General features: G+C 42.5%; 1 protein-coding gene across 1 annotated transcript in view; it reads left to right on the forward strand.

Annotated features, from left to right (window-relative positions):
- Dchs2 (dachsous cadherin-related 2) overlaps window positions 1-20034 on the forward strand; it is a 139679-nt gene that overhangs the window by 78706 nt on the left and 40939 nt on the right. The window contains exons 5-10 of the mRNA XM_090356547.1: window positions 8010-8246; window positions 9374-10390; window positions 14542-14729; window positions 16348-16457; window positions 17205-17391; window positions 18759-19572. Coding sequence (XP_090212673.1) covers window positions 8010-8246; window positions 9374-10390; window positions 14542-14729; window positions 16348-16457; window positions 17205-17391; window positions 18759-19572 — 2553 coding nt within the window. The remainder of the gene's footprint in view (window positions 1-8009; window positions 8247-9373; window positions 10391-14541; window positions 14730-16347; window positions 16458-17204; window positions 17392-18758; window positions 19573-20034) is intronic.

Consider the following 20034-nt stretch of genomic DNA (forward strand, 5'->3'; position numbering starts at 1 on the left):
CTAAATGGGCTGTGGTCAGCGCGCATTTCCCTTCCTGGCACTGGCCAGAGGATACATGCCATTGTTAAAACATGGAGAGCACTTCATACGGGTCATAATCTAGGGAACCATCATAGAAACTATTCTTTCTTTTTTTAAAGCAAAGGCCAAATTCGTAATGGAAGTAGCCTTGGGTTGCTGTTGTTGGCAGTTGTGATTCTGTGGGAGACATTTCTCAGGCACACAGGACTTAGAGTTTGGTTATACTTAATCACAACTCATTCCCAATGTTTCCTTGTAACCTTCAGAGGAGAATGGGGCAGCATCATGAGCAGCCATGGGCACAGGAAGTCCCCAGTTGAAACTCTCCAGATCTGGAAATTCTACTGTCAAAACCAAGAGTATCTTGAATGTATTTATGGTGTGAAAAATGATATTAAGTATATCACGGTAATTACCATCCACCACCTCAAACACTTATAATTTTTATAGTGAGGATATTTAAGGTTTTGATTTATTTATTTATTTATTTATTTATTTATTTATTTATTTATTTATTGTCAGTCCTGGGACTGGAACTCAGGGCTTGGGCACTGTCCTTATGCTTTCTCAAGGCTAGTGCTCTATCACTTGAGCCACAGTACCACTTCTGGATTTTTCAGTGTATGTGGCACTGAGGAATCAAACCCAGCGCATCATACATGCTAAGCAAGCACTCTACCACTAAGCCACACTCCCAGCCCCATCTTCTCCTTCTTACCCCCCTACCCCCGCTTTCTCTCTGTTAGTCGGGGAACTTGAACTCAGCCTGGGTGCTGTCTCTGAGCTCTTCAGCTCAAGGCTAACACTACCACCATACCACTTCCAGTTTTCTGTTGTTTTATTGGAGGTAAGAGTCTCATGGACTTTTATACCTGGGCTGGCTTTGAACTGAGATCCTCAGATCTCAGCCTCCTGAGTAGCTAGGATTGTAAGTGTGAACCCAGCTCCTCTTTCTTTTTAACCTATATTTTTTATAGGGAGCTGAAGAAGAGGGAGTTATGGTATAACACTGAGACTCAATGAGCCACCTAGCCTGTATTACTCAAACTCAGAGTCCAGGCTCAAGTTAGGTGAGGCTACTTGCCCCCATATGCCAAATAAACATGGTGCAGGATGGAAGGAGGAGATTCATTCCATGGCAGCCAAGGAACACAACACTTCAGTGCATTTCAGAGCTACAGATAGTGATTTCAGGTCAAATAGGGAGAATTGGGGACAGAGAGTAAGAAGAAGGTGTGCAGAGTAAAAACAGTCCCAGGCCATTGGTATGTGGCTCGATTGACCATTACCTCAGTCTTTGTCCCTGGCGGAATTCTGGAGTATTGAACTTTAGTACCAGAACAGAACAGGAACAAGGTGATCTCCTGAGCACTGGACTGCATTCTTTAAGATAATAAGACAGTGCCTCTTTGAGGGGCATTCCACACAGAATGCTTCTCACTGAATCTTTTCTTTTCTCCCACAAACCAGGTACCAGGTAATTATAAAAAGAATGAGGCAGAGAACAGCTTAGATCAAAGGGCACAGCTAAAAGTAGGGGGATTTTCAGTTAATTCACAGGACCTAGCAAATTTGTGTGTGTGTGTGTGTGTGTGTGTGTGTGTGTGCGCATGCGCGCGTGTGCATGCATGCGTGTGTGCATGCATGCGTGTGTGCACACATGCATATGCATGTGCATATGCTAGCCAGTCTTGGGGCTTGAATAGGCCCTGGGCAGTGTCCCAGAGTCTCTGAGATCTTTTTGCTTAAGGCTAGCTCTATACCACTTGAACCACAGCTCTACTTCTGCTTTTTTGTTTTTGTTTTTGGTTCTGGGTTTTTTTGTAATTAATTGGAACCAACAGTCTCATGGACTTTCCTACTGGAGTTGGCTTAAAACCTTGACCCTCAGTTCTCAGCATCCTGAGTAGATAGGACTACAGATATGAGCCACCGGCACCCACCTCAAAAGCATCTTTGAAGAGACCTCTTTCGATTATGTCTTTCTGAAAGCTCCTAACATCTCTCAAACATTAACTGAGGCCTTTGCTCTTGGCTTTACAACTTCCGTTTGGGCAACTTGGGCCCCAGAGCTTCTGTGTTAAAGCTTACATAATTTGTGCTGGAGGCTCATGATTTCCTGAAAACAAGAGGCTGCTCACTGGTCTTTGTGTTCCACAAGCCAGACTCAGGCAGTAACAAAAAAAATAGGGCTTTTTGACTTATTATACTCATCTGGTCAGAAAAACGTTTCGGAGAAAACTAGAAGGAGGTGTGGTCATGTCACGGTTGTTTTCTCTTGTGGGTTTATCTTCCTGTTCTGTCTCTGTTTCTGGTTTCCTAAGTTTATTGTTGAGTCAAAGAACATTTTTGTAAAATGCATTTAGGCACCAGGAGAGATATTGCATCGAGCCTTCGCCCAGCCATTGGCTTGCTTTGATGTGGGCATGAAACTGGCCACACTGTTTTGATTTTTAAAAGGAAGAAACATGAGAAGCATAGTTATTAATAGCACTTTAGTCTGTTTTAATCCCATCTTATAAATGATGTGTAGCTTTCTCCTCCATTTTTGAAGGCTTCTCTTTAGTGCCATTAAAAGATCAGTCCCTTAGTTTTTGAGTTTGTTCTATTTATTTTGCAGTTTTACACTAAGGAACAATTTGATTCCTAGTTTTAGATTCTTTCTAGGGAATGGATAAGATAGACTTCAGGCATTTGGGTTCAGAATTTACTGCCAGTCAAAGTGGCATCCATTCCTTCGATTAAATTCCTGTGGTTCAATTCTTCTTTATGGAAGCAAGTTAATGAGATAGAGCTAAATCCACGAAGATTCTCAAGAATGTTTAGGGGCCAGGAGTTTGGCCTAGTGGTAGAGTGCTTGCCTAGCATGCACAAAGATCTAGGTTCAATTCCTTGGCACTGCAATACATAGAAAAGGCCAAAAATGGTGCTGTGGCTCAAATGATACAGTGCTAGCCTTGAGAAAGCCCAAAGACAGTGCTTAGGCCCCGAGTTCAAGTCCTAAGACTGGAAAAAAACAAAGTGTGTAGCTTATCAATTCAAGGCTGGAAATTGGAGCAGACTGCATAGTGAACCTTTATTCAAAGTTCAATACGTCCCAGCCTCTGATGGAAGTATTTGGGATCCATCTGTGAACACAGACAGAAATTCTCTCCTCAGTGGCCTTCAAGAAGCTCATGTTGTTTCACCCGTTGTCCGGTCTGTGTTTCATTGTATGGAATACAATATCCAATTTTAGCACTGTGAAAAAACAAGTAACCCAAAGGATAAGTTACAAACTTGCCGCCCAGGATGAATGTGCCTCTGTGTTTGGCTGAACTCTTCCGTGTGTGTGTGTGTGTGTGTGTGTGTGTGTGTGTGTGTATTTGTGTGTGGGTTGTGTGGATTTTACCATGGGCTGTAACTAACACAGGGCAGACTGTTTTCTTTCAAGGGCGGATTCTTTCCTAATATGAGTTTTCTGCTCAGATTTCATACCACATAATGATTCTCATAATGGTTCATGATCAGCATGTTCAGAGGTTTGACATTCTTCTCTGTAGTTAATAAATTAATACCATACCTTGTTCTATTAGGGATGCAAGCCTGATCATGCCAAATAAATGATGACTTAAAAAAAGTCAAGACAGTGTCTGAAATTAATCCTGAGCACCTAATGATCGTATGTTACTTTCAAAGAGAACAAAAGTGTGCTAAGAGAATTTTCTCATGAGTGTTTTCAGCATAAGATCAGACTCAGTGAGATGGAAAGAATCTTCCAGATCAGGGCTTCATTAGTGGAGGAAGCTATTGAGGAAATTTGATGATTGGCCTGAAGATGCAAGTTGGAAATGCATGGACAAGATGTTTAAGAATATGGCTCACACAGTAATGTTTCTAAAGCATCTTTTCTATATATTGTTCATTTGAGCCCTAAACAACAAATATTTATCTGTGAATTAAAGGGCTGAATATTCTGAATCTTTTGAGGGTTTTTTTTTGGCAGATAGGGGTAGCACTGGAGTTTGAACTCAGGGTCTCAGTGGTCTATATCTGCTTCATCTGGTCTTGAACTCTTAATCCTGCCTCTAGCTTCCCCAGTAGCTAGAATTACAAGTGTAGATCACCATAGGGTTAACTAAGACCATTTTAAACTAAAGAATACAGCTAAGATGGAGACAATTCTATGATTCAACTAGATAAGACAAAAATTATGCATATATACATATATATCGAATTTGTATGTCGTATAATTTGAAGTTTGGTATTCTGATTATTCCAGCATTGCTGTATTTTCTCAGAATTTCTTTAGTTCTCTGGAACCTTCTGTGCTTTCACATGAATTTTAGGAATTTTTTTTTATTTCTACATTGTTCCAGAGACATTGGGATTTTGATGGCATTGCAATGAATCTGTAGATCACATTTATTTATTGTTTTTTTTCTGCTGGTTCTGGGGCGTGAACTCAGAGCCTAAGAGCTATCCCTGAGTTTTGTTTGTTCAAGACAATACTCTATCATTTGAGTCACAGCTCCAGTGCTGATTTTTTGGGTAGTTAACTGGAGATAAAGAATCGCATGGACTGTTATGCCTGGGCTAGCACTGAACTTTGAGCAGCCTCATAAGTAGCTAAGATTATAGGTATGAACTACTAGCACCCAGCAGCTTATTTTTATTTTTAAAACTAAAAATAACCAGTTTAGAAAGGATTGTTTGCAGGTGTTTACCATGCAAAATGTATGTCTCTGTGAGCCAGGATATAATTCTCTTTTATGTCTTTTGGGACCATCATATGCCCATGACTTAAATCAGGCTCAGAAGGTAGACAGCTGATAGACAATGGAAAAAAAATACAAGTTGAGGAGACATCCAACAAAAATAAACAGGAATGTTTACTAAGTGTTTTTGAATTATGTATATGGCTGCTTTGTGGAGAAATGTTTCCAAATGATTCTTTAATGTTTCTGATGTTACCTGTTAAGCATATAAGTTAGTGCAATGTGATGAAATAGATTTTCCTGGAATTGCTTATGCATCTTTTTTTTTTTCCTCTGAAGTTACAAGACAAAAATCAGACTTGTGCTTTATTATTTGAATGGAAGTTGTCAATTGACTTTGTGTCTGTTTTCTGGAAAGTGATTATAACAACACACTGAAATGCTTATCATGTGAATCAACATTGGCTGCTACTGTCCCCATAACACAAAATCCATGAGTTCCTCTGTGTTTATAATTTTTTAGGTGCAGAACCCCAAATAGACATTAAAAAGTTTATTCAGCACACCTAATTTTACTTGTAAAAAGTTTATATCCATTTTTATTTGTCGTGATCTCCCTATACAGGAGAAGGCAAAATTACATACTTTTGAAAATACAAAGATACAGAGGCCTGGTATGTCAATAATAATGTTATGTAATTGTTAACAAAATGTACAGGAGGCCATTGGTTTTTAATGAGTTTCTACACCAGACCCAACAGATGAACGAAAATGGAGTCACTCACATTGGGGTTATCTGTCAGCAAGAGGGCACTCGGTTGTTTCTTACTTTTGCAGGAAGTCAGGAGAAAGAAACTGGGCCAAATCCCCAAGCTGGATTCACCCAGCATTATAAGGAAGTCCCCTTGATCCCTTATAATAAAGTAAGGATGAAGCAACCCTTCCTTGTTTTCCTCTGTTTCTGCTTCCCTCCACCCTTTTCTGTTGTGCCAGCTTCCTCTCCGAGTTCAGGAACACTCATCCTGTTTTGCACAATGAAGCCTTATTCTGTTTTATGCCACTTATGCAACTCTGTTTTATTCATTCTAAATGAATCTGGAATCACAGCTATAAGCCAGTGAAGGCCTTTCACCTAAACTTGAGTTCTGAGTGTATTTAGTAAGCATTTGCCATGTGCCAGGAAACTTGTCTCTATACTCTTCCTTTCATATCTCTTTTAACGATTCTGTCAGAACTTTCATGTGGAAACTGTCTTGTCTTGTTTCACAAGAGAGCAGATGATCCAGGAAAGAGAAGAGGCCTATCTATCTAAGATAACTCTGCTTGTCTCCCAAGCCAGACTGGAACACAGGCTCTCTGGTTTCAGAGTCCTCATGTCAAGTGGGGTCAACTCACTACTTGGTCAGCTTCCTAGAGTTGCAAAACTAAACTTGGTGACTTTAAAGAACAGAATTGAATTGTCCGTGTTAGTTGTGGAGGAGGAAAGTCTGCAAGCAAGCTGTCCATAGGGTTGGGTTTCCTCTGGTTGCTCTGAGCAAGAAGCTATTGCCCTTCCTACCTGCCTTCTGCTATCCCTTGGTTGGTGGCAGCACCCTATAAATCTCTCCCCTAATGGTGGTGGCCTTTGTGTCTGACTACATTGAGGCTGACTTGTTGGCAAAGACCTTATTCCAAATGAAGTCATATCCTGAGGTCCTAAGTGCACAGTGTTTACAGAATGTGTGAAGTTTACAAAGCTGTCCAGTCTTTAAGTAACAGATGATTCTTTTCTCTGCTGTTTTGCTAAAATTATGACTTTCACACAGGACTCTCTCAAGTGACGGAACCCCTTGGGTCCCAATCTTTGAGCAGTTTTGTTTCTGCTCTAAGGAACTAATATTCTTTTGAACTGAATATGGTGATCAGTGGTTGGATTTGTGGTGGTCTAATGGAGGGAATGGCGGTGCTCAGAGTTAATTCTCTGGAGTTATCGGAGTATTTCAAATGACCACAAAAGGTGTCTTTGTCCACTGGCAGTGTACCTGGGCCTCCGTGAAAGGCACGACAGGGCTACAGTCCCACCGTGAACCAGTGTCAGCAGGTTGTCATGGAATTTCACAGATTGTTCACGTTACTCTAGTTCCCCCCACGTTTCCTTTCTACAGAGGTTCTTATTTTGTTTTGTTTTGTGTGCCCAATCCTGGGGTTTGAACTCAGGGCTTGCCAAGGCTAGCACTCTCCCACTTGAGCCACAGCTTCACTTCTGGTTTGGGTTTTGGTAGTTTTCTGGAGATAAGAGTTTCACAGACTTTCCTGCCTGGGCTGGCGTCCAACTGTGACCCTCAGTTCTCAGGGCTCTTGAGTAGCGAAGGTCACACGTGTGAACCACTGCTGCCTGGCCCTCTGTAGATGGTTTATTCACCTAGTAACACCGTACAGTGCTCAAGAGGAAGAGACAGGAGTAAGGTCTCTGAAATCAGTGTGTGTCTGGCTGTGTTCAGGGCACTTCATTTTTAGATGCTCTTTAATCTACACCACAGCTGTGCTCAGTATATGGTATTGGCCTGATTCTATATTATGTTTACTGATGCTAAAGAGACTCAGAGGGTTTATGAAAATTGCATGGAAATTGACAGAACCAGGATTTTCTGTCTAATTGTAGCTGTGTCTCCCAGGTCTTTTACTGGTCCACAAACTAAAGAAAGGGTTTTTTTGCTGTGCTTTTAAAAATCAGTCCCCCAGATGGAAAATGTCTAGGATGCCAGGTTTATGGACTAAGTCTGGTTCTGCTAAGATTCAATCAAAATCATTCACACATAAAATTAGAGTTGAGAGCATAAAATTAACATACAGAATTAGAAATCTAACATTCAGAATGTTCATAGGTAAGCTTTAAAAAATAATTACAAACTTCACTCATTTATATGTAGAGTCCTGAATGGGAGAGCCACCCTTGAAATCTGAGGTAACGAATACATGGTCCAAACATATCCTATTAGTTAAATTGGTCACCTGACTGTCCTAGAAATACCTTCCAAACAGCATGCTAAGTGGGTTCACAGTATACAGATCTCAAGTCTGACATTTTCAGCAAAAATCAAAGTATTGCTTATGTCCCATTGTATAACAGAAACTTTGATGTTTGTTCTAGTAAATGTTCCATATTATGAATACTGTATGATCATATATCTGGGGACCCTAGGGCTCAGTCAAATTGACACATACAGTTACATATCACAGAATAAGTGTTAGCATCAGTATCTATTGCATATTGTCATCTGCTTGCCAACTCTTTTTTCCCCCTATTCACAGGAATTATTTACTTGACATCAGCTATCAATCATTTGGAACCAACCACACTTTTCTTCATGGTCCGCGCTCGAGATGGTGGCGGGCTCATGGCTGCTGTTAATGCTGAAGTCACGATTCATGTTCTCCAGAACACACTGGCTCCTGCGGAATTTGAAAAACCTAAGTACACCTTCTCAGTTTACGAAGATGTGCATGAAGACAGTCCCGTGGGCACAGTGAGGGCGAGGGAGTCTGCGAGTAAGAATTCTTACACTGCATCAAAGTCCATTGCTGGAAATGTCTCTGTAATATCTTACACAAATCCTTGTGTTTTCCCTACAAGAATGAAGCCAGCACAACTCTCTCTTCTCAATCTTGTTTCCACTGATCCTCCAATATTATTGTGGTAACAAAAATAATTATAAAAATAATTTTTAAAGAGGAACTTGATATAATACAGAATAATTATAATGTTAAAAGTGTATGCTTCTATCCTATAATCCACTTAGTAGTATCCACATAGTATACACAGGCACATGCATATGTGCACATGCACATGTACATAAACACAATGAACCGCTTTCCCGCTTTCCAGGTCAACTATAAACTCTCTTGCTTCATTAAAGATTTATGGACTATTTCAATGTAGACTTTTTTGAACATTTCATTTTTTCATTTTTTTTTTTTGCCAGTCCTGGGCTTGAGCTCAGGGCCTGAGCACTGTCCTTGGACTTTCTCAAGGCCAGAGCTCTACCACTTGAGCCTCAGCACCACTTCTGGCTTTTTTCTATATATGTGGTACCGAGGAATCGAACCCTGGTCTTCGTGCATGCTAGGCAAGCACTCTACCACCAGGCCAAACTCTCTGGCCTCACATTTCATTTTTTCCACCAATTGTAATGAAAACTTTTTTGTTAGTTCAAATAGAACTTGAGCAGACATCCTTTTCTGACTCTCTTTCAGAATGTGGGCCTACAAGGTAACTCCTCCTCAAGTCTGTCCTCTACCTGAGCCCCTTCTCTCTCCTGTCTTTCCCTCAATCTCTGCAGAATAAGGTTGCCATTCACAGGTAGATATTGTGGAGAAATGCTAACTTAACATGGCTTCTACAATTAGGTAAAACAGGTGTTCAGATCATTTTCTATTTTCCCCTCTTCGTGCAAGAACAGACAAGTATAATGAAGCCTATGATTAGAAACTATCCATTGGCCACCAAAAAAAATCTTAAATCCTGTGTAAATTTCCCAATAGACATTTGGCAGGGAGGAAGCAAGACATCCCATACCAATATATGCAGACTTAGCCTATAGTAATATTTTCAGTGTCTATCTTTCCAGCTGGTTTGTTCCTTTCACATACAGCGACTGCACTCTCTGTTTTTTCAGATTCTTCAGAACCAATCTTTTACCGAATTTCCTCTGGTGATATGGATGGGAAGTTTTCCATTCACCCGTGGCTGGGCACGATCCACACACAGAAGCGTCTGGATCACGAATCACAGGCCGCGGTAGTCCTCACCGTCCAGGCACAGCTCGGCAGCTCCCCAGTCTACAGCAGCACTGAAGTCAACATCGTGGTGATAGACGTCAATGACAACCCCCCTGAGTTTCCCACAGCCTGTGCTGAGATTAGGATACCCCAGACTACACCTCCTGGCACAGCCTTGTACCTGGCACGTGCGCAAGACAAAGACAGTGGCCCAAATGGACTCATCTGGTACACCATTGCAAGCCCAAGCCCAAGCCTCTTCACCATCGATTCCAGACTCGGATTGGTATTCCTCCATGGGAATCTGGGAGGCCACGTGCCACAGACGCACACTCTGACCATTATGGCTGAGGACCACGGAGCTCCCGCTCGCTCATCTCGTATGGTCCTGACAGTAGCTGTTGAAAAACAAGAACAAAGAGCAACCCTGACCTTTGAAAATTTGGTCTATCAAGTGGAAGTTCATGAGTCTCTGCCAGTGATGGCACAGCTGCTACAAATCCAGGCCTGGCCCCTGGTGCCACCGCACCCACATTCGCAGGTGGTCTATTCTCTGGAAGCCAGTGTGGAGTCTGCTGCATTCGGGATCCACCCTCATACAGGTTGGATCTATCTGAGGAGACAGCTCGACTATGAATCTACGCGAGCATACAGCCTTAGAGCATTTGCCTGGATCCCAGAGGACAGATTGGTACAAAATGGGAGTACATCAGTCACTGTTCATGTCCTAGATGAGAATGACAATTCCCCCACTTTCTTGCATGGCCCATTGTTTCTGAAAGTCTTAGAGAGTCCTGTTCCCCTAGGGGTCATAGGTCAAATCACAGCAGTAGACTCCGACTTTGGAAAGAATGGACAACTATCATACTTCCTTCTGTCAGATGGGAAATTCTTCAAGTTGAATCCCAACACAGGTAGCTATTACTTTCCATTCAGATTGAGAAAAGGAGAATCTATGCATAGTGTAAATGCAAACATACAGCTAAAATGAGAATGTTTAAGTGTACCATTTGATTATCCTGTAATCATGTGGGGTTTTTTGTTTTGTTTTGTTTTTCTTTTTTTTTTGCCAGTCCTGGGTTTGAGCTCAGGGCCTGAGCACTGTTCTTGGACTTTCTCTAGGTTAGAGCTCTACCACTTGAGCCTCAGCACCATTTCTGGCTTTTTTCTATGTATGTGGTACCAAGGAATCGAACCCTGGACTTTGTGCATGCTAGGCACGCACTGCATGTACCACTGGGCCAAACTCCCAGCCAATCATGTGATTTTGAAATAGATACAATTTCACTAAGGAGCAATAGTTTTGCAGCTGCTCACTCACCTGTTAATCCATTTGGCCTGGATAACATGTTCACATGTGGCCCCATGGATTACAGTGGGACTAAAAAATTCCTTCTGCTGAGAATTTTTATTGTTCCTTTTCTATGTTTAAATATGTCTTTGATACACAAATTCTTACAATGTTGCATTTACATGCAGTATTCACCATAGAGATATTCTAGCTTTTTATACACTTAAAGCATATTAGTAACTCTAGCTTTTAGGGAGGTTGAAATCTTAGGGTTAGGATTGAAAAGCCATTTTGGGGCACACAAATTCAAGTGGTTCTTATCTCTAGTTAACCAGTGAAAAGCTGGTTATGAAGGTATGGCTCAAGTGGTGGGAGTACTAGCATTCAGAGAAAAAGACATACCAGAGTACATGGCTCAATAATGATGCACACATCTGTGCATGCAAACAAACACACACACACACACACACGGCACAAATCGGATTGAACAAATCCTAGGCAATGATTTGTTTTCCTCATTAATTACTTTTTTTCATTTGTGAGCTTTAACAACACATGAAGACATATTTTTATGAAATATAAATGTCATAGAGTTACAAGTAGAAAGCAATCCTGTAGTGACAATTTCAGAATCATTTAATATAGGTTGCCTATTCTTTGGTTTTAAAGAGATCCTAGAGGAAAGGGTAATAATGATGGTGATGCCATTCCTTTTGAAAATACTAATTTAAGAATTAAATATGAAAACTGAAATGTCATATTGTGTAAGCTGGACACTTGGGTAGTGATCCGCTGCTGTTCTCAGGCATTGCATGCCTTTGTTCTCAAAGCCCTGTGTGAATGAGGAGGTTCCCCCTTCCTCCAGTAGGTGGAGCTTTTCTCTAGGACATGTAGCTCTCCAGGAAGGCAGAAGGCGGGATGTCAGACCCTCAACCATCCCCTCAGCGGATGTCCCCTTTTCAGGGCCCAGGCTGCACAGTCTGCAGGATGGCCCTGTTTGTGCTTTAGTCCATGGGGCTACTTCTGTTGCATCAAGTAACTGTCTTAATGTGCTGAATGTAGCTGGTTCCTCAAATTCCTCCTCCTTCTCCTATAATTAGTCCAGATTCACAAGGCCAAGAGTCCAGTCCTCATCTTCTGTGGCTTTCAGCCAATAGCTAGAGTTCAGTGTCCTTACATGAGCAGAGGAGAGAATTCCTGACATGTTCTACTTTGTGTCCTCCTCTGAAGGACAGAGATCTAAGTCAGGTGAACGAAGGGGCTCGAAGACAAGTTCTCACTCTCCAGGGATAAAATAGGGCCTGCGGGGCAGGGGTAAGCATTCTTCAGGGCATGGCAGATGACCTGGTCCACTGAGTTGTCTTCTTAGTAACCTGGACTCTAGCTCCCAGTTAGCTCTACCAGGCCTACCCCGGCCAGCCTCACAGTGCCTGCCTCTCTGGCTCCACACAGTTGACTTGTGACATAAAACTCTACATACTATTCAGGATTTGGGCTTTTCAGAGAATTACTGACTGCCACTTAAAAAATGCAGTTGTATATATTACTGATTAATTTTTGCCAGTACTTGGGCTTAAACTCAGGGCCTGGGTGCTATCCTAGAGCCTCTTTGTGTTCAGAGCTAATGTTCTACTATTCGAGCCACGCCACTTCTGGTGTTTTCTGGGTAGTTCAGTGGAGGTAAGAGTCTCTTGGATTTTTCTGCCCAGGCTGGCTTGAAGCCATGATCCTCAGATCTCAGTCCCCAGAGTAGTCAGCTAGTGCCTGGCTCTGTGTGTATGATTTTTATTACTCTCATGGTTAGAGCAAATGGCCTTTAAATAGAGTTTAGAGGGTAAATAGTTATACTAAATACTGAACTTAAGCTCGTCAATGCAGTGACTTAAATGTGAATTTCATTTCTCATTGCAGAGTCTCTTTATTTTGATGAAGAGTTGGCAGTGATGGGCTGGGAGTTTGGCCTAGTGGTAGAGTGCTTGCCTACCATGCATGAAGACCCAGGTTCGAGTTCTTAGTACCACATACATAGAAAAAGCCAGAAGTGGTGCTGTGGCTCAAGTGGTAGAGTTCTAGCCTTGAGAAAGCCTAAGGACAGTGCTCAGGTCCTAAGCTCAAGGCTCAGAACTGGCAAAAAAAAGTGAGCAGTGAGTGCTTTGTGGTAGCTGTTTTATATTTACTTGCTCACAGATAGCTTTCTTCATAAATGACAAGGGAGCCAGGGTTTGGCTCCTAGTAGAAATTGGGCTACTGGAAAGCATACTTGTCTTCTAAAGTCATTAGCATGAGGGAGAAGAGACTAAGACTTCATACCTAGGTCTCCATGAGAGAAATGAGGAAACTGACCCAAGAGCATACATTTCTAGGAAGAATATCAAAAGGAAGAGCTGTCAACCATTAGTAGTTATTTGGGAAGTTACTACCTGTTGCTATACCTTTGTTTTGTGAGATAAAATAAATGTGTGTATACACAAAAACAAGACAGTACCTAAAGAGCAAGACTTTCAGAAAGGAGGATATTTTGACATTATTGTAAAGCAGTCATCACAACTGCCAGGAATTTATAGCTTATAAAACAAAACAAAAATCTTACAGAATGAAACAAAATCTTATTGCCCTTAAAGTATTTTATGAGAGCTATAAATGATTGTTGTAATATTTATAGGCAATAAATGATTGCATTGTTTTCAGTACATATATATATATATATTTTTTTTTTTTTTGCCAGTCCTGGGCTTGGGCTCAGGGCCTGAGCACTGTCCTTGGACTTTCTCAAGGCTAGAGCTCTACCACTTGAGCCTCATTACTACTTCTGGCTTTTTTCTATGTATGTGGTACCGAGGAATTGAACCCGGGTCTTCGTGCATGCTAGGCAAGCACTCTACCACTAGGCCAAACTCCCAGCCCCGAGTACCTATATTTGTAAGCTGTAAATGATTGCTATGATATTTATGTTCTAAATGATGGCATTACTTCTGGTGGCAGCCTTAGAAGGTAGGCTCAGAAGGGGATTGGATAGAGAACTGGAATCCAGATCTAGAACTCGGAGCCAGTGGATTTTGAGTCATACCTCCAGCTCTATTTTACACCAATTGCTTTTTAGATGGCTGTCTTGCTTCCTGCCCAAACATGTAGTAATACTGTGGCCCTTCTGTTTTAGGCTTCTCACCATAGCCAGAAAGACAGATGCATGCCACTATGTCTAGCTTCTTCCACTGAAGTGAGTTTCACACTTTTTTTTTTTGTCCAGTTTGGCCTCAAACGATTATCCTCCCAACCACAGCCTCTCAAGCAAGGTAGAATTGCAGGTAGACCAGACTCAGAATCCAGTTCCACAGCTTTCTACAATTTTAGGCAACAGCATAAAGATGGATAAGCAGTTATTTTCAATCTTCCAAATTATTTATTGCCATGGTCTCATTTTTATTATTATTTTCTTAAAGTAAGTGTACAAAGGAGTTGTCATTTAACAAACCAGTTTATGAATACAGTGCATTTTGACCCATATCACCCTTTCAACATGAATTATTATTATTTTTTGATTCAAAAGAGTAATGGTAGAGAATTTGAAATGCAAAGAATGACAAGTTTTAAGTGGCAATTTCAGGAGCAACTTCAGTAACTTCTTTCAGTGCCATGCAAGAGCCAAAGTACTCTCCACGTGGTCTTGGCAGTGGTACTTTGTCGCAAAGCTTTCCTTTCTGTGGATTGTTTCAGATATGGCTCGTGGTACCAATACTGCAAACACACAGAGTTTATGTCTTTCTTGCATCTCAGGTGAACTGGTCAGCTGGTCAGCATTGGATCGTGAGGAGCAGGGCTATCATCAGCTGACTGTCCTAGTGACGGACCACGGCTCCCCCCCTCGGAATGCCACCACAGTGGTTTATGTCACTGTCATAGACACCAATGACAACAGGCCGTTTTTCCCTCAGTGTCTTCCTGGAAAGGAATTTTACATCAAGGTTTGTGCATAGCCTTGCAGTGACCTTGCAGGGTGCTTAGTCTTTTGTTTTGAGCACCATCTTGTGGTAGAACATGTGAATTGCCTACATTAATAGACTAGAAATTGTGTGTGAGTGAGATGTTAAAACAATTGAAACGAATACATATGCTCTCCAAATTACACTTTCATCTATGGTTCTGCCTGTGCATGCAGACAGAACAGCTTCACCTGCTCCTCTGTGCCCAGCTCCTTGAAAGTAACTGGGGGCATGCCACTAAGACAGTTGGTAACTAAATCCTACAAAATGAATACCAGGAAGTATGTGGAGAGGTCAGGGGGAGGGAGTATAGATGAATAAAGAGCAGAAAGTAAGAGAATGTAGTTGTAATATTCAAAGTATAGCCTATGACACATGGAAAATGGAAGGGAGAGATTGGGTTGGGAAAGTGGAGAGAATATAGCTGTAATATTCAAAGTATAGCCTATGACACATGGAAAATAGGGAAGAGAGATTGGGTTGGCAAAGATGGGGAAGAATGATGAAAAGGCTAACATTGATCACAAACAGACAATTGAATTTTAACCATGCTGTGTAACCACTTAATGATAATGAAAATATAATTTTAGGAAAGAGGATAGTTAGCTGGAAGCAGAATCTGTACTTCTTAAACTGATGAGTGAACATCCAGAGATTTAAACATTGGTCCTTTTGGGCACATATACAAACTTTTAATTATATTTTATTGAGTCTTCTTCTATGCCTGTGTATCTTTTAAAATGTACATGGTAAATTAGAAAACTTACATGTTCATATAAACATGTAGTTTGGAGGTACTTATAATTATAATTATAATTTTATGAATAAAATGCTTAGTAGCTGTGGTTCCAAAACAATTGGACTGGATATTCAAATTGTGCTCAAATACCTATGTTAGAAAACGAAAAATAGATGCTCAGGAAGTTAGTAACTTTAGGCTGAGCTGCAAAAGCAACATTGAAAGAAAAGTTCTACCCAAAGAAGACATTATCGTATTATTATAATAATTTATAATTTATAATTATAGTATTAGAATATCCTGTGCTTTATTGAACAGTTGAACTTCATTTCAATTTTATAGGATAGTTCCTATAAATGATACATTTCCTGTGTAAAGGTATTTCCTGGAATCCATATTTACATTTATTTAGTATAAATAGTTTTATTTATCTCGAACACATTTTAAACTGTAACAGTCACCCGTTAAACAATTACCTGCAAAGATGATAAATGAGAAAATGCCAGAATTCTTTTAAAAATATAAAATATCCTTTAAAATATAAGCTATATGAACTGTGTAAATATATGAAAATATACACTGAATATCCTTTAAACATGCAGTTGTGTATTAATTTTATTTCTTTTGTTGTTATTTACTTATTTGCAGAATTAGCTCAAATGCCTCAGATAATCTGTTCAAACTGAGTAAAATATTTAAATTTGTGAGGAAAGTTCTATTTGGTAGACTTTTAAATGGTATGCAGGCTTTAAAACAGTTAAGCACACTCAGTGTAATGTGCTATTATTACGTTTAGAAGTCCATAGATACTTCTTTCAGAAATTACACTGAATCACTGTAAGCCATTTGTTTTCATGACAGGTTCTAGAAGGTCAGCCGGTAAATACGTTGGTTACCACGGTGTTTGCGAAGGATCTTGATGAAGGAAGCAATGCGGAAGTGAGCTATTCTATCTCTCCAGGTAAAGCTCCGTCTTGCTAGGGGATCGGCGGCATTTAGAATTCCCAGTCTTTGTCAGCAGTCAGGTTCCTGTGCCAGTCAGGGAAAAGACATTCTCTTTCGACTACCCAGCATTGTCTAGCTAACTTAGTATACAGCACTGAATTAAAACAAAACATAAGCCAGGTGATGGTGGTTTGTGCCTATCATACAGCTTCTCCAGAGGCTGAGATCTGAAGTACTGGTTTGAAGCCAGCCTGGGCAGGAAAATCCCTGAAACCCTTATCTCCAATTAACTACCAAAAAGTTGGAAGTAGAAGTGTGGCTCAAGTGGTAGATTGCTAGCCTTGAGCAAAAATGACCAGGGACAGTGCCTGGGCCCCAGGACCAACACCCAAAACAAAACAAATACAACAACCAAAACCAAAAACTTTCGTCCCTCCAGATCTTAGCTCTTAAGTAGGATTACTAGTAGCATGAGACCTATTATTTTTTAAATTTGAAATTCAAAACAATCTGTTATGTATCTTGTTTATATGCTTATTCACATCTTACTTTATTGGATACATAAAAATATAAAACCTGTACATATTAATAGGGTACCACGTACTGTTCCTATCATGTATCTACTGCATAAGGTACTTAAACATCAAGAAACTACAGAATTGTTTGCTTTAAAAAGTTCCATACTTCAGAATGTTGCGAAACTTACAAATATCCCAGGTAATCATAGACATATTGGGATAATTGCTCCTTTGTTTTCTGTCAATTTACATTAGTATCTCCCTTTGTGTTCGTGTGTATGCAGAAGATTATTCTGATCACTTTAAGATTGATAGCAACAATGGTGAAATAAGAACAAGCCTGGTCCTGTCACATGACTGTAGACCTTCCTACAGGATGACCGTCATCGCCAGCGACCAGGGTGTGCCCCCACTTCAAGGACAAGCAGTTGTTAATATCCAGGTAATGTGGTCACCAGAAAATGTGGATGACCCCTCTGAAGGTCTCATCTGATTCCCGAGTAGGGAGACCACAGATGGGCTGTGTGCAGTATAAATACTGCTGCTTGCTCACTGTGCACTGATCTCCTTGCCTGTCACCGGCAAATGATTTGTATCCAAATACATTTCTGCATTAATTTGGTATGGATCTTGGCAAGATATTCACTGGTGCAAGAGCATTTGTGTTGCTTTGCTTATTAAAAAATGTGACTTAGCTTTTACTTATTTTTAATTTCAGAGGACTAGTAAGCTTACAGGAGACATTTGTTGTGTCACTTTTGGCTTCCCCTCTGTGGCAGTCCTGATGCTTGTACTCAAGGTCTTTGCACTTCCCTGAGCTTTTTGCTCACGGCTAGTACTCTACCACTTGAGCCACTGTGCCAGTTCCATCTTTTTGTTGGTGACTTGGGGATGAGTCTCACAAACTTTCCTTGCCTGACCTAGCTTTGAACCTTGATTCTAAGACTTCAACCTCCTGAGTAGCTAGGGTTATAGGCATGTGCCACTGGCACCTAACCACCTAACCCTGGACCTTTTTTTTTTTTTTAAGCTTAGAATAGTTGTTTGAGGTCCATATTGTAAGACCATATTAAATCATAATGAGCACACAAATTGTAGAAAGTCTTTGGAGCAGGAAAATGTACTCCGGGGGTTAAAGATCACTATTCACACCTTTCAGCATGTGGGAACGTAAACAATCCCATAGTTCCTTAATGCTTAAATATTATTGAGTTTTAATTTTCTAAGACACACTGGCATCATAAAAGAACACTTTCTCCCTGGGCACAGTGTCTCACCCCTGTGATCCTACCTACTTAGGAGGCAGCAACTGGGAGAATTGCGTAGTTGGAGGCCAGCCTGGGCAAAAGAAGTTCACATGGATTTCTCCACCAATCAAAAGGAGTGGGATACCCTCAGGCACTTCGTCATCCCAGCTTTGTGGGGAGTTCAGGAAGATCCACCCTCCCCTAGGTGTAAAAGAGAGAACCTATTTGAAATACAACAAAAACATAGTACAGGCCACTGTGGCTCAAGTGGTAGAACATGTATACCCCCAAATAACCAAGAAAATAGTGTTTTTTTTTTCTCACCAATTAATAGGTATTCAGACGAGTTCGATTCTTAAATACCATGATGAATTAGCATATGACATTAGCTTTAGTGACTAGCTCCAAACATCCCAGATGAACAGCAGCTGTTTTTTATTTTTCCTCCGCCGGTCTTGAACTCAGGGCCCGGGCACTGTCCTTGACTACTTTTTGGAGCCTTTTCTGAGTGTGTGGCACCGAGGCATCGTGCGTGCCCCCTTTCCCTTCCTCTCCGCTCCAGGTGTTGGGGTTACCCGGAGGCGGCGCCTTCTCCCCGCAGAGCGTCAGGCACCTCGTCCTCCCGGAGGACCTGAAGCCCACCAAGCTCCTGAGCCTGGCCGGCCCCGCGCCGCCCGCGGGCGGCCCGTGGCACTTCGGCCTGGCCCCGGAGGACCGGGACCCGCACTTCCAGCTCGACAGCTCCACGGGGGACCTGTTCCTGGCCCGGGAGCTGGACTTCGAACGGACGCCCCGCTACCTCCTGCGCGTCACCGCCCGGCCCGGGGACCGCACGCTCTTCCTCAGCATCGACGTGGACGACCGCAACGACCACGCGCCCGCCTTCCCCGAGGGGCTGGTGGTGCTGGGCGTGGAGGAGGACGCCGCCCCCGGCACGCTGCTGCACAACTTCACGGCCCGCGACGGCGACGGCGGCTTCCTCAACAGCCGGCTGCGCTATTCCACGCAGCCGCAGCGGGCCGGCGCCAGCCCCTTCCTCATCCACCCGAGCCGCGGCTCCCTGGTGACGGCGGCCGCCCTGGACCGCGAGCGCCTGCCCCGCGTCCCCCTCACCGTCACCGCCTCCGACCGCGCCGCCAACCTGACCGACCGCCGCCGGCGCTCGCTGCTGGCGCTCGTGCTCATTCTCGACGTCAACGACCACAGCCCCGCCTTCCTGTCCCCGCCCGAGGCCTCCGTGCGCGAGGACGCGGCCGTGGGCGCCGCGGTGCACCGCGTCCGGGCCCACGACCCCGACCAGGGAAGGAACGGCAGCGTCACCTACAGCATCCTCTCCGGAGGGGACGCCGGGGCCTTCGTGCTGGATGCGGCCTCAGGTACGGTGCCCGGATGCCCGGATGCCCGGATACCTGATTGCCCGGATACCCCCCATGCCCGGATGTCCCAGATGACCGGATGTCCGGATGCCCCGCATGCCTGGATGTCCCGGATATCCAGATACCCGGATGTCCAGATGCCCGGATGTCCGGATACTCTGCATGCCTGGATGTCCCGGATGCCTGGATGTCCCAGATGCCTGGATGTCCCAGATGCCTGGATGTCCCGGATGCCTGGATACAAGACCCGTTCCATATGCTTTGCCCTGAAGCCACCCTTCTAGAAGCTTTAGTTTTAAATTTTCTTTTACACAATACGTTATTCTTGCAACGTTGTATGACAGATTTGAGAGCTGATTCCTGCCCTTGCCTGGAATCCCATTTCCCTTCTCATTTCCCGCTCCACCCACCCACCCCCTACCCCATGTGTCCTTCCTATGTGTCTATGAATTTGCCTATTTA

This window comes from Megascapheus bottae, chromosome 23, assembly GCF_031878675.1.
Source record: "Megascapheus bottae isolate mThoBot1 chromosome 23, mThoBot2.hap1, whole genome shotgun sequence".
NCBI lineage: Eukaryota > Metazoa > Chordata > Mammalia > Rodentia > Geomyidae > Megascapheus > Megascapheus bottae.